At 32.4% G+C, this 13,753-nt stretch overlaps 6 protein-coding genes across 8 annotated transcripts in view; 2 read left to right on the forward strand and 4 right to left on the reverse strand.

Moving 5' to 3' along the window:
- Positions 1-991: 991 nt before the first annotated feature.
- Positions 992-2,694, reverse strand: LOC111675628 (ATP synthase subunit gamma, mitochondrial). Of its 2 annotated transcripts, none has more exons than XM_023436416.2 (2): positions 2,534-2,694; positions 992-2,185 (listed from the first exon to the last, which is right to left on the reverse strand). In XM_023436416.2, the coding sequence occupies exon 2, from the start codon at positions 2,149-2,151 to the stop codon at positions 1,255-1,257; it is 897 nt and encodes a 298-aa protein (XP_023292184.2). In that variant the 5' UTR covers positions 2,152-2,185; positions 2,534-2,694; the 3' UTR covers positions 992-1,254. The 2 variants fall into 2 exon arrangements, with proteins under 2 accessions (XP_023292184.2, XP_023292182.2); XM_023436414.2 differs by lacking the exon at positions 2,534-2,694 and adding an exon at positions 2,288-2,441.
- Positions 2,695-2,742: 48 nt separating this feature from the next.
- On the forward strand, positions 2,743-3,551 carry LOC111675622 (protein Dr1). Its single transcript, XM_023436409.2, has one exon. The coding sequence runs from the start codon at positions 2,848-2,850 to the stop codon at positions 3,382-3,384; it is 537 nt and encodes a 178-aa protein (XP_023292177.2). The 5' UTR covers positions 2,743-2,847; the 3' UTR covers positions 3,385-3,551.
- On the reverse strand, positions 3,542-5,286 carry LOC124418894. Its single transcript, XM_046946733.1, has one exon. It carries the CDS (start codon positions 5,069-5,071, stop codon positions 3,878-3,880), a length of 1,194 nt encoding a protein of 397 aa, XP_046802689.1. The 5' UTR covers positions 5,072-5,286; the 3' UTR covers positions 3,542-3,877.
- A 943-nt stretch (positions 5,287-6,229) lies between these two features.
- Positions 6,230-13,753, reverse strand: part of LOC111675623 (probable tRNA(His) guanylyltransferase) — a 141,876-nt gene continuing 134,352 nt past the window's right edge. The window contains exons 3-4 of one of the 2 annotated variants that reach the window (XM_046946734.1): positions 7,104-7,346; positions 6,230-7,049 (exon numbers count right to left, since the gene is read on the reverse strand). In XM_046946734.1, the coding sequence (XP_046802690.1) occupies positions 6,346-7,049; positions 7,104-7,329 (930 nt within the window). In that variant the 5' untranslated portion in view covers positions 7,330-7,346 and the 3' untranslated portion in view covers positions 6,230-6,345. Of the gene's footprint in view, positions 7,050-7,103; positions 7,369-13,753 lie in introns of those variants that run through there. The other variant, XM_046946735.1, reaches the window with a different exon arrangement.
- On the forward strand, positions 8,008-10,504 carry LOC111675631 (ribosomal RNA processing protein 1 homolog). Its single transcript, XM_023436419.2, has one exon. The coding sequence runs from the start codon at positions 8,139-8,141 to the stop codon at positions 10,392-10,394; it is 2,256 nt and encodes a 751-aa protein (XP_023292187.2). The 5' UTR covers positions 8,008-8,138; the 3' UTR covers positions 10,395-10,504.
- Positions 10,505-12,484, reverse strand: LOC111675633 (mRNA cap guanine-N7 methyltransferase). Its single transcript, XM_023436421.2, has 3 exons — positions 11,087-12,484; positions 10,871-11,023; positions 10,505-10,711 (listed from the first exon to the last, which is right to left on the reverse strand). Exons 1-3 carry the CDS (start codon positions 12,168-12,170, stop codon positions 10,629-10,631), a joined length of 1,320 nt encoding a protein of 439 aa, XP_023292189.2. The 5' UTR covers positions 12,171-12,484; the 3' UTR covers positions 10,505-10,628.

Below are 13,753 nucleotides of genomic sequence, written 5' to 3' on the forward strand. Positions count from 1 at the left end.
TGATTTCACTATTTTCTCAATTGAAGTGTCATTTAAGCATACATATTAAAGCATTCGTTTTCAGTTTTTTTTTTGTATAAAAATAAATTTTGATAGAAAATATAATCGAAAATAGATTTTTATTAATTTCTCAATTAGAAGGTTTTAAAAGATCCACAGGTGAGTTGAAGTTTTCCTAAAAATTTTTTTCTACAACTAATTTTGGGATTTTTTTATAAAAATTGAATTTTGATTTAAGTGATCACAAACATTTACTACTTTCTCGAAGGGTCTACAACAAACGGCGATTTTAGTGGAAAATATGGGTAAACGCCGATTTTTACTCATTTCTCAATTTTATCGTTGTTTAAGGATATACAGCCGATTTCAGGTTATTAGTATAAAAAATACTTTTGATCAAAAATATGACTGATCATAGATGTCACTATTTAAGGATCGACAGACGATTTGAGTTTTTTTAGATTTGTATGCAATTATTGTCCCAATAAGATATAAAACACAAAAATCGCTTCTTCTTCGATAATTTTAGAACTTGTTAGAAAGATTTTGACTCGTAAGAAACTTGTTTATGCAAATTCAATTATGGGCTTATATCAAAACTTATTTTTGTTAAATTTCATAGCTATACTCACACATTTCTAAAACAGTAACGACTGTTCAAAGCGAAAACATGTACCGATATTGCCCATTTTCAATACCAGACCAAGCTTACCTATAGCAAATATTTGTGCAAACTTTCAACTCTCTAGCTCTTTTCCCGTTCGAACTTTTTCGTGCTTTCAAATGAAAGACAGACGGACATGGATTGAAACAACTTTAGAAATAGAAGACTATAGGGAAAATATATCTCTTTTCTGCTATATCTTCAAATTAATAAAAAAATACTTACTGTTTTTTGACCCAACTCATGCTTATGCTTGTCGGGTTCTTCTATAGATATTTGTGCGTTTTCCATGATATTGAATAATGCGTACAAGTAAACATTATTACGTATAATTTTTAATAGACTACATTTCATGTTATCTTTATTAAACTTTAATCATACTTAGATTTCATTTTAAAACTCGAAATAGAGTGTTTTTTTATTATGGATTTTCTTGAAGATGTGTGGTAATAATTAAATCTAAACATTAACTTGAATGCAACGACAATTTGCTGTTGAATTTCGAATTTTTAATTCGTTTGTTTTTCTTCTGTGTTTTTTGTTACAAGTCGTTTTTGCAGCCTATGGCTGGCAGCGATAGTATAGGATGCTTAATCCAAAGCGGCAGCACCAGAGATGATTTCAATCAACTCACGGGTAATGACAGCCTGTCTGGTACGGTTGAATGTCAAGGTCAATTTCTCAATCATTTCACCGGCGTTCTTGGAGGCGTTGTCCATGGCAGTCATACGGGAAGATTGTTCAGAGCATGCACCTTCCTTCATGGTGTAAAAGATGAGTGAAGCCAAAGAATATTCCAAATAGCTTTGAACAACATCAGCGTCCAATGAATCGTAAACAGCCAATTTGTCGGACTTTTCTACGACAGGTGCACTGAAGATGGGCAATTGGGAGCATTGGTATGAGACGACCGATTTGAAGCGGTTGTAGACGATTTGTCCCTCGGTGAATTCATAACCGCACTTGAGAACTTCATGAGCAATGCGAGAGGCATCCAAGAAGGTGGGAGGCAAACGGCCGACTTCGTTGGCAACCATCAAGATGTTTTTGCCGTACAAACGGGACAAGATACCACGGGACTTGTCGCCAACGCAAATGATCTTAATGTTGGATTCATCCTTGGCCAATTCACCACGAATGTAACGGGCAACACCAGTGTGGACAGCGCCGCACAAACCACGATCGGAGGTCATGGCGATCATCAACTTTTTGGGTTCAGCCTTCTCGTCGGGCTTGATTTCAGTCTTCTCGAAGAACTGTTGAGCACCGACACCATAAGGGCGAGCAGCTTTCAACTCACGTTCGGCACGAGAGTATTTGGCAGCTGACACCATCTTCATGGATTGCGTAATTTTCTGAATATTCTTTACAGACTTCAGACGGATGGAAATGGCTTTAAGAGTAGCCATACCACGCTGCTGTTGGGCCTGTAAAGTAGCCTCAACGGCCAAGGGGACCAAAATGGTTGTAGCACGTTGCATAAACATATTGATTGATTGCTCAAGAGTTCCGTGCAATTATCTAAAAATGCAATAAAATAAATTAAAAACACTTGTCAAAAATTTTTACACAATTACAAAATTAAAAAAATGATTATGCAAAACCGATAGAAGAAATTTTTACCAGAATTTTTCACGACACGACTGAAACAGTGACAGAGGCTAGGTCGTCTTATGTAAGTGTGAATAGAATTGCCAGAATAAAAATTATAAAGTCATAATACAATTTGCAAAAACAACACAAAATGTCAAAGCCGGTTGATTATACAATAAAAATTACATTGTTTAAGAAAAATATACAAATATTTCTAAACTTTCACAATATATTGATGCAGAACTTTGTATAAAAAGAATAATATATTTTATTTACCTTAATTTTTCCGAGATATTGCAAAATTTGCGGCAGCAATTGATTATTTCTTGTTGGCAACTACTTTTATTCGATGACAGATGGACTAGCGGCATTTTTCTCTTTTGGTTGTATTTTTTCGTATTTTTTACAACTCTGCTTATTTGCGCTCAGCCGTTTCTACACCGTTATTTGATATATTTACCTATGGATGCATTTAATACATGTATGTTTAAATATGTGTGTATATGACATTTAGGGTTTGTTTGTGGTTATTTTTATTTATCTCCAGCAATTTATAACTTATAAATTTTATATACTGTTTTTCTCTGACAATGAGTAATCCACAAGACGAGTTGTGCCCTCCACCTACAGAAGATGATGAATTAACATTACCGCGTGCAAGCATCAATAAAATCATCAAAGAACTTGTGCCTTCTGTGCGAGTGGCCAACGAAAGTCGTGAGCTACTGCTTAATTGCTGTTCAGAATTTATCCACCTCATAAGCTCGGAGGCCAATGAAGTCTGCAATTTGCGTAATAAGAAAACTATAAATGCAGAACATGTCCTAGAGGCTTTGGATCGTTTAGGTTTTCGTGACTATAAACAGGAAGCCGAGGCTGTTCTTAATGATTGCAAAGAAGTTGCAGCTAAGAGACGCAGACAAAGTACACGTTTGGAAAATTTGGGCATTCCAGAAGAAGAATTGTTGAGACAGCAACAGGAACTGTTTGAAAAAGCACGCGAAGAACAGGCACAAGAGGAGCAACAACAGTGGATTAGCATGCAAGCATCGGCTATACAGCAGAGTGCCAGACAAATGCGTGCAGCGGGAGCAGAAGAAGATGATGAAGACGATGATGAATATTAATAACCCATAATTATAATAAATATAAATAAGAATGTAATTTTAAGATTTTTTAGAATATAATTATTTTTGAAATGAAATAATTTATTTTGTAAACTTCGAATAAAACTTTGTACCTATGTGTAGTATATTCGATTACTAAAAATAAAAAATGTGTGTATATAATCAAATAGATTTATTTTATATTTAAAAAAAGTTCCAGATCCTGAAGTTTATACCCAGGAATGATTCAAGAAAACTATTTAGATAATCTTAGTATTTTTTGACAAAAGTCGCTATTTTAGTATATTAGTTTCATATTTTATTTTCTTTATTATAATTTAAAAAATCAGTTCAGTCTATTATTATAGAATTATGTCGCTGGGTCTTTTTTTCGTATTATATGAATATCAAAATTTTTTTGGGAAAAAGGGAACAGTAGTGTTTTATCTTTTAGTTTACTATAAAGCAGCAATTATTGGTTAATCATATATAAGCAGCCATTTGAATGTTAATTTTACCAATTATTAAGAAAATCAAATCCTTTACGTATGTTTGAATCATTGTCAAGTAGATGAACATCCTCTGCCTCTAAAGTTTTTTCATCATCATCTGACGTAGCTGCCGAAGAGCAAGAAGCTGTAGCCAGATCACTTTGACCGCAATGCTGCAATAAATTGGAACTTTCCTCAGCTGTGTTGTAAGCATCAGAGAAAACCGCATAGTTAACTCCTATCTTTGGTGTTGCATTCATTTGTGTTGAATTTAGGTAATTTTGCAGCAATGAAGACTTAGCATTCTTTAAATTTGTATTTTCCTTACTTTCTAATTTATAAGAAGTATCGGGAGATTTAATATTTTTGCGATTCGCTGTAATACTACTAGGTTTAATGGATATATAAGTTGATGAAGATGATTTATGTAAATCTTGAGATTTCTTTTCGTTAAGATTCATTTTCAATTGATGTTGCAAACGATGATAATTATCCAAAGCTTTTTTCGATTCCTCATCTTGAGGTGAGCTCTCATCACGTGCTTTTAAAGCCGTTGACTTTATTGGGGGTGTTAATATCTTGCTGGGGAGTGCAATTGCTTTTCGAGCTGCCATAGTTTCTGCCGACGGTTGTAAGACAAACAAATTAATTTGAGATTTTGTTCTATAACAAAACGGACGTGAATGTTCATCGCGAAAACAACCTAAAGCATCATCCTGAATAACTTTAAGTGCAACTTTTTGCATACCAAAAGTATACAAATTACGTCCATCATAAGAATAAAAATTTTTTACACCATGAGGGCTAAATTTTCCACCATATGCTTTGAGGGTGGACAATTTTTTCATCTCTCCTTCCTCTTCACGATTCCCCATTGAATCTCTAGCTGCCCCCACATCCTTTAGTACTATGGCTGTTAACGAATCCGTTAATGATTGATAGCTATTTCCCGAAGAGTTAGTTGGTGTGGGTGTTAGAAAATTATCAAAGTACCGTAAGGAAATTTCCGGCTTAATCAAAGTATCATTTATTATATCGTTCTGTTCATGATAGTCTAAAGTCTCCCACAGTTGGCCATAGTTAGCTTTGGTGTCATTAATATCATAGGCAATACGTTTGGCAATCGGATTCAGTTGGGCAAAATATTCTTCTATGGCATCCAAGGAAAAAGAACTTAGACGACGATGATGCTGAATAGGATCATGGTAACCAGGCATAATACTTCCTGTATATACTTTATATGAATAGAAATTAAAAGCGGCACACGTTTTTGGTACCTTTAAGCCTACAGAAATGTTTTTGTTTTAATTTTATATATATTTTAACAAAGAAAATCTTGGTCCCAAGGACTTGCTACAATGAACTGCGCCGACAAACATTAACGTCGTTAGTTTACAATAAAAAAATCCAGCGGCGGCTTGAAATCGTTTATTAGCCGGCTATGTAAGTGCTGGTGCACACGAGTGAACTTTGTTTTAGAAACTTTTGATTTCGCATGAGAAAGAGAAACAATATTATTCATGTCTTTCGTACTCGCAAACTTCTTTTGTTTTTCTTCTCATTCGTACAACAAATGAATTCAATTAATACGTAGTTTGTGAAACAAAAGTTTCTACGTGTAGACATTAAGGTAAAAGAAAATTAGGAAAAAGTTTCTCATCAAAAGTTTCAGTTTTCATTTTTGTTTACACTAAAAATTCCAGCGGCGGCTTAAAATCGTCTATAAGCCGGTTAAGCTAAATAATTTTAATTCTCATCAATATTAAATAAAATATTCTTTAAAAAATATGTACAATAGACCGACTCACAAAAATGGTGCTAGAGTTACCCCCTCAAAATAAACGAAACTCCATATTGGGCCTTTTGTTTAAAAACAAAAAATTCAAAAATACCCTTTTTTAATTTGGTACAGCTAACGAACGGTCATCGCTAGACTTAAAATATTTTGGGAATCACCATAAAATAAAGTAAGGTAAATTTTGAGAGGGTAACAAAAACCGTTTTCGCTTTCTATACAGAGTCGGTCTAATGTACAATAAATTAATTTTTGAACATTATTTAAAATCTGTAATGAATGTTACCAATGATTTTTTTGATTTTAAAACTTATTTGTTATTTTGTTTGAAAGGAGGATGTATATACATTCAATTCGAAGAAATACACCTAGGCCTCTATCGGCCTGTTGTGCACCACTAAATCATTGCCTCTGGTGGGAATCGAACCCAACACTAACCTACCTATCATTGCAAATTTTAATTGGATTGGGACTTTATAAAGTATCGGTTAAAAATAAATAATAAATTTGATTTAGTTCTTAATAACTCACATAAATCCGTAAAGTATATTCCTATGCCAAACTTTACAAAAAAATCGTACATAATTACTTTTTTCATAATACTTAAGAAACATTGTTTTATTACTTAATTAGTTATAATGAATTATTTTTTGTTTGTTATTCGATACATTATTAATTTATTTTTATAAGAAAGTATCAACTATCTTTCAATGACAACATTTCTATTTGTCTCGTTATTAATTCTGGATAATCTAAAACACCCGTTATACTTTCATATTCTCCCGGCACATATTTCCCCAACAATTCTGTGTGTTGTTTCCAAAATTTATCCCTAATCATATCTTCATGTATGGGTACAATTAATTGTCTCTTATTCGATAAGTTTTCTCCAAATGCAACTTTTTTCCTTAACAATATAGTACCTTTTCTAAACATTGCAGGTAAACTATTATAATTTATACCGAATTTCGTAAATAGAATTTCATTTTTATCAGTCGAAAATGTGCCGCGTAATTCGGCTTCAGCCTCTTGATTGCTAAGACCACTCTTAAGGACTAAATTCCAAAATGCAGTATTGTACAAATTATTAATGTGTACATCGGCTTGACGCCAACTTAAATAGTCTCTTAGATTTTGATCAGATGGATACAAAACAACACGCCCATCGAAGCAGGGTGGATATTGTAATTTCTTCCCGTTCATCCAGTTAGACCAATTCATAACGTATGAGGAGGTAAATAGACTAGTTACGTATGATAATAATTTTGATAGTCTTCTATTAAAAACATTAGTTTCTTTACGAAAAACAAAGGAGTATTCATCACTTTGTCCATAGGAGATAACAATATCACGAAATTCTTCCATTACAGTTTGAGCAGCATTGTTCATTAGATTTAACGCTAAAAATTAAAAATAATAGTGAAGTTAAATTTAAAAATTTATTAAAAACATACCATTCTCATCATTTGGCTTTTCGAAGTCATGAATTTTGGAAAATTTGTGAAAACCTTTTCCATCCACTCGTACAACTATCCAAACATTGGGTAAAATACTATCATCTTTTTCATATCCTTTAACGTATTCGTATCGACTACAGGCCATTGAAGCAAATGTATTTATAAAACGTGTATTATTGGCTGTTTTATTCAGAATATTAAATACTTTTTGCAGAAACCTCATCGAAAAATTCAGGTTCACTGGAAAAATAGTAAACAAAACAAACGTGGTATAAAAATCTATATAAACAGCTGATGACGATGATGCCATATTATTGATAATATGTAATCCGTTTTTTTTATATTTTGTATTAAGAATTTTAAGAAAACTTTGGCAATCACTTACAAATTCATTTTTTTATGCATTAATCCGTCATTGTTGACTAATCAAACTTGATGAATATATCAATCACACTTAACATATCCATCAAATCTGACTATTACTTTTCGTATAATTTTATACTCTAGGTGGAGACTTTATCTGCAATAACTCGTATTTAAGGTGAAATTCAACACAAATATTCTACTTTATTTAAAATAACAAATCACAGTTTTAATCACAACCGCTATTCTCCACATTATGCTCTTTAGGTCTTTCAAAATAACCTTCATACAGATACACAATTCATACAGATATTTAGTCACTTTATTAAAATACTAAGAATTTACATTAAATGCATATTTTTATATGTCAATATCGTCAATCTGAGCAACTTAATCGATATTATTAAAATAGAAATGTATTAAAAATGTTTTGAAATCTAAAGAATAATCGCTAGATCTAACGTTAAGAGCTAAATAATATTTTCCCCGCAAAGTGGGATTAAAAATCGCTAGATCTGACGAGAAAAAAGCTTTATTGGCATCAGTGGACGCAAAGAGAACACGGCAAAATTTTTTTTAAACACGTGTTAACGCTAAAGTTTATAAAATTATAAGAAATTTACTTGAAAATAAAGTGTTTATATATTAAGAATAAATAAAATATAGAGAATGGTAGTAATGGCGCCCGTTAAAAAAACCAAACACAATTCATCATTTCAAAAGAAAGAAGAAAAACAAATGGAAGTTGAAGAAATGAACGATGATGAAAACGGTGCAGAGGGTGAAGATGGAGATGATAAAGTGCCAGATGATATACAAATTATAGCCCAAGAAGTACAAATCGTCAAGTCGTTGGCGTGCAATGACTTAACTCAAAGGAATAGGCAAATGAAAAAATTACGCAAATGGCTACAGTTAAGAACGAAATCATCTTTTCCATTTACTCAAGAAGATTTTATGAGAATTTGGAAGGGGCTCTATTACAATATGTGGTACTCCGATAAACCTTTGGTTCAAGAAGAACTTGCCGAGCAACTTGGCAGACTTTTGGAATGCTTTGAGGGTAACCTACAATATAGCGTTGATTTCTTTGGAGCATTTTTGAAAACAATGTGCATAGAATGGTTTGGTATCGATCAGTGGCGTATTGATAAATTTTTGATGTTGGCCAGGCGTATGTTACGTTACATGTTTAAGTTGTTGAAAAACTCTGAATGGAGTTTAGAAGCATTGGAAGTGTTCAATAAACATGCAACTGAAACAGTACTATTTGAAAATGTATCCGCAAAAGGTTTAACTATGCACTATTTTGACATATTTTTCGAGGAATTGGCTAAAGTATCTGAAGGTAAAATTTCAGCAGAACAGGTTGGCGTGTTTGTCAAACCATTTGTTAAGTTTATGGCCACACAAAGAGATTTCAACTTAATTTCTCACTGCCGTACTAGAGTATTTTATCATTTACTTTACCAAAGTGGTTTGGGTAGAGAATACAGTGAGAAATATAATGCCTGGAAAGAAATGGGTTTTCCCACAAAACATATCGATGATTTAGAGAAAGTAGAAGAATCAGAACACGAAGACAATGTTGAAGCAGAACCTGTTGAAAGCAATGCTGGTAATAAACATTTAGATCCACGTGCTGGTAATGTGGACGTTTTTATGCCTGAGTTACCTTTGGATGCCGAACCAGTTATTAAGGAAACTGAACACTTTCTTTATAAGGAGGAATGTGCCACAAAACGTAGGAAAATATTAAAAAAATTATTAGATTTATTTAAAACCTACCAAAGTGGTGAATTTCCTTTGGGTATCAAAACCATGCCACGATTTGAGGGCAAATCGGAAAAGCCTCTAATTAAGGAAAAAATAAAACAATTGGATAATTTGGAAAATGAATTATATGGTGTAGATAGGAAACTAAAACAAATGACCAAACGTAAAAGGAGAAAATTTTTGAAATCATTAAACTTTGATGATATTGACGAAAGTAATTATGAGCAAAGTTTGGAAAAAGCTTTGCCAAAAGACTATCTTAAGGAGCGTAGAAAGAGGTCGCAAAAATCCTTTATGTCAGCTTGGATAGAAGAGGAACTAGACGAAGAAGACTTAAAACCCAAAAAGGCTAAAAAGGAATCCTTAATTAACGATGAAAATGTGACAGGGCAAGGACAAAAAATCCATAATAAAAAGAATAAATTGAAACCACAGAATTCTGAAATCGAAGACTCAATTGAATCTGTTAAAAAATCAAAAAAAGTGGAAAAGTCTTTAAAAGTAACAAGTAACGATGATACACCTGTCGCAATAAATAAAAAATCAAACAAGAATAAAGCCGAGTTGGCAGAGCAGAACAACAACAATGATATCGTAAACAAAGTCAACAAGCAGTCAATGGTTTTAAAAATATCTGATCCTCAAGAACAATCCACTCCAAAATCAAAACCAAAAGAATCGAAAGTCTTAAAAATATCAGATGCTGACGAACAGATTACGCCTAAATCAAAAAATAAGCCCACAAACGAATGGGACGAGCCCTTGGGCGAAGGTGAAGTAGAATATTTTTTGCCCTCCCGTAAATTACAAGTAAAAAAAGCAAATGTGGATTTAGTGCTAAATCCATTGGCAAAACAACGTTTAGCAGACAACCAATCTACGCCTGTTAACAGCAAGAAGACATCTTTTTCGGCGACAAATACTCCAAAAACTCCCGGCAGCAACAAACGTGTCAAGATTGCATTAAAACATAACACATCCCAAAATCCTCTTGAATATATACAACAAATAAAAAGTTCACCGAATATACCCTACGATGCTAAAAAGAAACCCGGCAAGGGATTATTAAAACCTAATGCAATGCCAAGTCCTATTAATCCATTTTACAAAAAGAAAATTGGTTTAAAATTACTAAATGATACTATTTGATATTGTTGTAATAAAATTTCTTCATTTTATAAATTTAAGTAAACAAAATGTTAATTTTAAAATATAAGCTTTCTTTAAAAATAATAATTTGAAATAAAGAGTAGACTTTATATGTTTTAAAGGTATTTTATTAACAAAAAAGATGATGTTTTCTTAATATGTTGTTGCTTTTTATTTGTGGGGTTCTTTTAATGTGTCGTTAAGGCTTTTAAATTAATAGGCAGCTATAAAGTGTCAATCATCAAATTCAAATACCGGTTTACCTTGAGCATCCCAGGTATTTTTACACTTACGAAAAGCGCAGACTAGATAAATTGCTAAAAATAAATAAAAAATATACACTTTTATTTAATTATCTTCAATTTGATAATACATATGTATTAATAGATAGATTGATGATAATAATAGTACAAGAAAAACATGTAAAAGTTGAGGTTGATAGATACATTAATACAAAAAATTTATAGTAAACTTACTTGCAGCTTCCCATTCACATTTTGTCAATGAACCATATGGTCGCCCAGAATTTCCCTTCATATAACGTTTGAGGTGAGCATATTGTTCATCATTACCAACACGATTGGCGTACACAGTATCTAAACAATTCATACGCTGCAACAGGCCACGACCTAAAATATATATAAAAAATATATATTAAAACTGAAAACCATACAATACTGAAAACAAAATACCTTTTTCAATATTTTCCTTATAATAATCGGCAAAAGTAGTTTTTCTGTCCAATTTCAAACCGTACTTGCGGCATAGTTTAACTAACGTTGGAAAATGCACCAAAAATTCTGGACAATCAACAACACCCTCTAAATGAAATTGATATTTTGCACCAAACAAGGGTGGTGGATTGGTGTCACAAACAAATTCGATATTATAAACTTCATTGCCAAAACTGCGGCCATCGCTAGAGGCTCTTAAACGCTTCATTAGCTCATAAGCATCGGGCATAGTTGCGATAAAGAACCCACCAGGTTGCAGACATTCGGCTGCATTGCGTACCATGCACTCGGCCTGAGTAAGTGACTCAAAAGAATAGTGAAAGGCAAACTGACAAGAAACCAAATTAAGTTTTAACGATGGGTCTTTAAAGCGTTCCCTCAATCTAACTAAAGTAGAATCGCATGCAAAGAATTCTGCTTCAAATTTGTGAGGAAATTTCGATTTCTCTGCTCTTCGGCAGATGTCCTCATAGCGTTTTTTACACTGTTCAACGGAAACTTCTGCTATATCGGTACAAATTAGATAAGTGATCATAGCCTTTTCCCATTTAAGTAAATCACCACCTTTACCGCAGCACATATCTAGAACACGCATAGGCTCTCCCATGCGTTGATTTTCTTGTATGCGTTTTAAATATTCCGATATCAATTGAGACTTTATCCAATTATTAAAATTTCTCATATGAAATATACGAGATTTAAAACGTTCTTTCCGGCCAGCTTCTTTCAGTTCATTGTAATGTGAAGCCACCACTTTCATATTACCATCCTGTTGTTGTCGAGTTTCAGAATGTTCTTCTGTTTCCTCTCTCCATTCGAGATCATTGTCATCTTCCAGTTGTTGTGTTAGCGCGGCACTACCTCTTGGCTGTTCAAGTTCACCTGTGTCTAATTGTTTTAAATCTTCCTGTCTTGTTTGAGTTTGATTGCCGTACTGTTGGTATTGTTCAGATTCATGCATATCTGTATCATCATCTCCACTACTACTACTATCTTCCAAACGTGATGATGTCGGTTGATATCCCTGCGACAATTCACTCATAACTTTTGTATATATTAGTTTATTTCTTTACACTGATGTTTTTATTTAAAAAAAACGTAAAATTTGTTAATAATTTATATTAAAATCAAAAAACAGTCACCAGAGCCCTACGTCGATAATTATTAACTGCGGCTGCTGACACTAAAAATATCGGCGGCGGCTTAAAATCGATTTTAAGACATCTAATTAAGTTTTATGTTTAGGTTAAATTACATATTTAAATTTTATTTCAATGAAAACGTAATCCGACTAGGAGGTAGGATTTTGGAAGCAAATATTTTAAAAATCGGGATTGTCTACCAGATTAAATTTTTGTATTCGTAAATACTATTTTATTTTATTTCTCTCATTATCTCATTTTTACGAGATTTAAAATTCAGGAGAGCTATTTATTATTTTTAATCTTCATCAGAGTGTACTGAATATAAGGTGGCATCACTAGCCCAGCTGATTATTGTTTACAATTTTTTATACATAGCCTTGCACGTTTGTCAAACTCAATATAAAAAATTTGACAATGAGAGATATTGAGCTAATTCTTTTTATGTTTAAATCTGTCATATAAGCACAGGGTATACAGAGACGTCACGAGCAAATAGCTATTTCCGTCTCTTTCGCACAAAACGATTTCAATGATTTTTTTAACTGTATTTTATATACCTCTTCTCACCAAACAATTTCAAAATCAAACAAAAGCTGATTTTAGACTTTTTCAAATGTCAAAAGTGACATCTCTGTATACTTTGTGATATAAGATCCAGTGTAAAAAACTTTTATTTTTAAATCCACTTAAGTTTTTTAATTTAAAAATTAAGTTTTTAATGGCCCTTTTTAACACACAGACTAAACCGAGTAAGCGTTATTCAATTTGAAGAAAAATTCGTACTAACACATTTAGATTAGGGTTCTATCGACTTTTTGCATTTTATGAAAAGTCGACTTTTCGACTTTTTGCATCTTATGAAAAGTCGACATTTTGACTTTTCGACTTTTTGCATTTTATGAAAAGTCGATTTATCAACTTTTTTCATTTAATTAAAAGTCGATTTTTCGACTTTTAATATTTTATAAATAGTCGACTTTTCGACTTTCCGACTTTTTTCGACTTTTTCCGACCAGAGTTAAAAATGTATAAAGTTGCCAGAAGCGTAAATTTATAATGTAGCCATTTAACATTATATTATTATTTATTATTAATAAAAAAATTTATTTATATTTTTTCTATTTGTTGCAATTTTTTTAGTTTTTTCGACTTCTTTCTATTTTCAACTTTTCGACTTTTTTTCGACTATTTTCGAGTTTTTCCGAATTTTTCGACATTTACCGACTTTTTTCGACTTTTTCCGACTTTTTCCGACTTTTCGATTTTTTTCGACTCTTTCCGACATTTCGATTTTTATTTACAAAGTCGACTTTTCGACTTTTTTCATAGACGATAGTCGAGTTATCGACTTTTTTGGAACAAAATAGTCGACTTAGACTTTTCGACTTTTTTTCGACAAAAAGTCGATTGTTCGATTATTCGAAAGTCGATTTATAGAACCCTAATGTGGTTAAGTCTAATTAAGTAAATTTTCTTTTTA

This window comes from Lucilia cuprina, chromosome 3, assembly GCF_022045245.1.
Source record: "Lucilia cuprina isolate Lc7/37 chromosome 3, ASM2204524v1, whole genome shotgun sequence".
Taxonomy (NCBI): domain Eukaryota; kingdom Metazoa; phylum Arthropoda; class Insecta; order Diptera; family Calliphoridae; genus Lucilia; species Lucilia cuprina.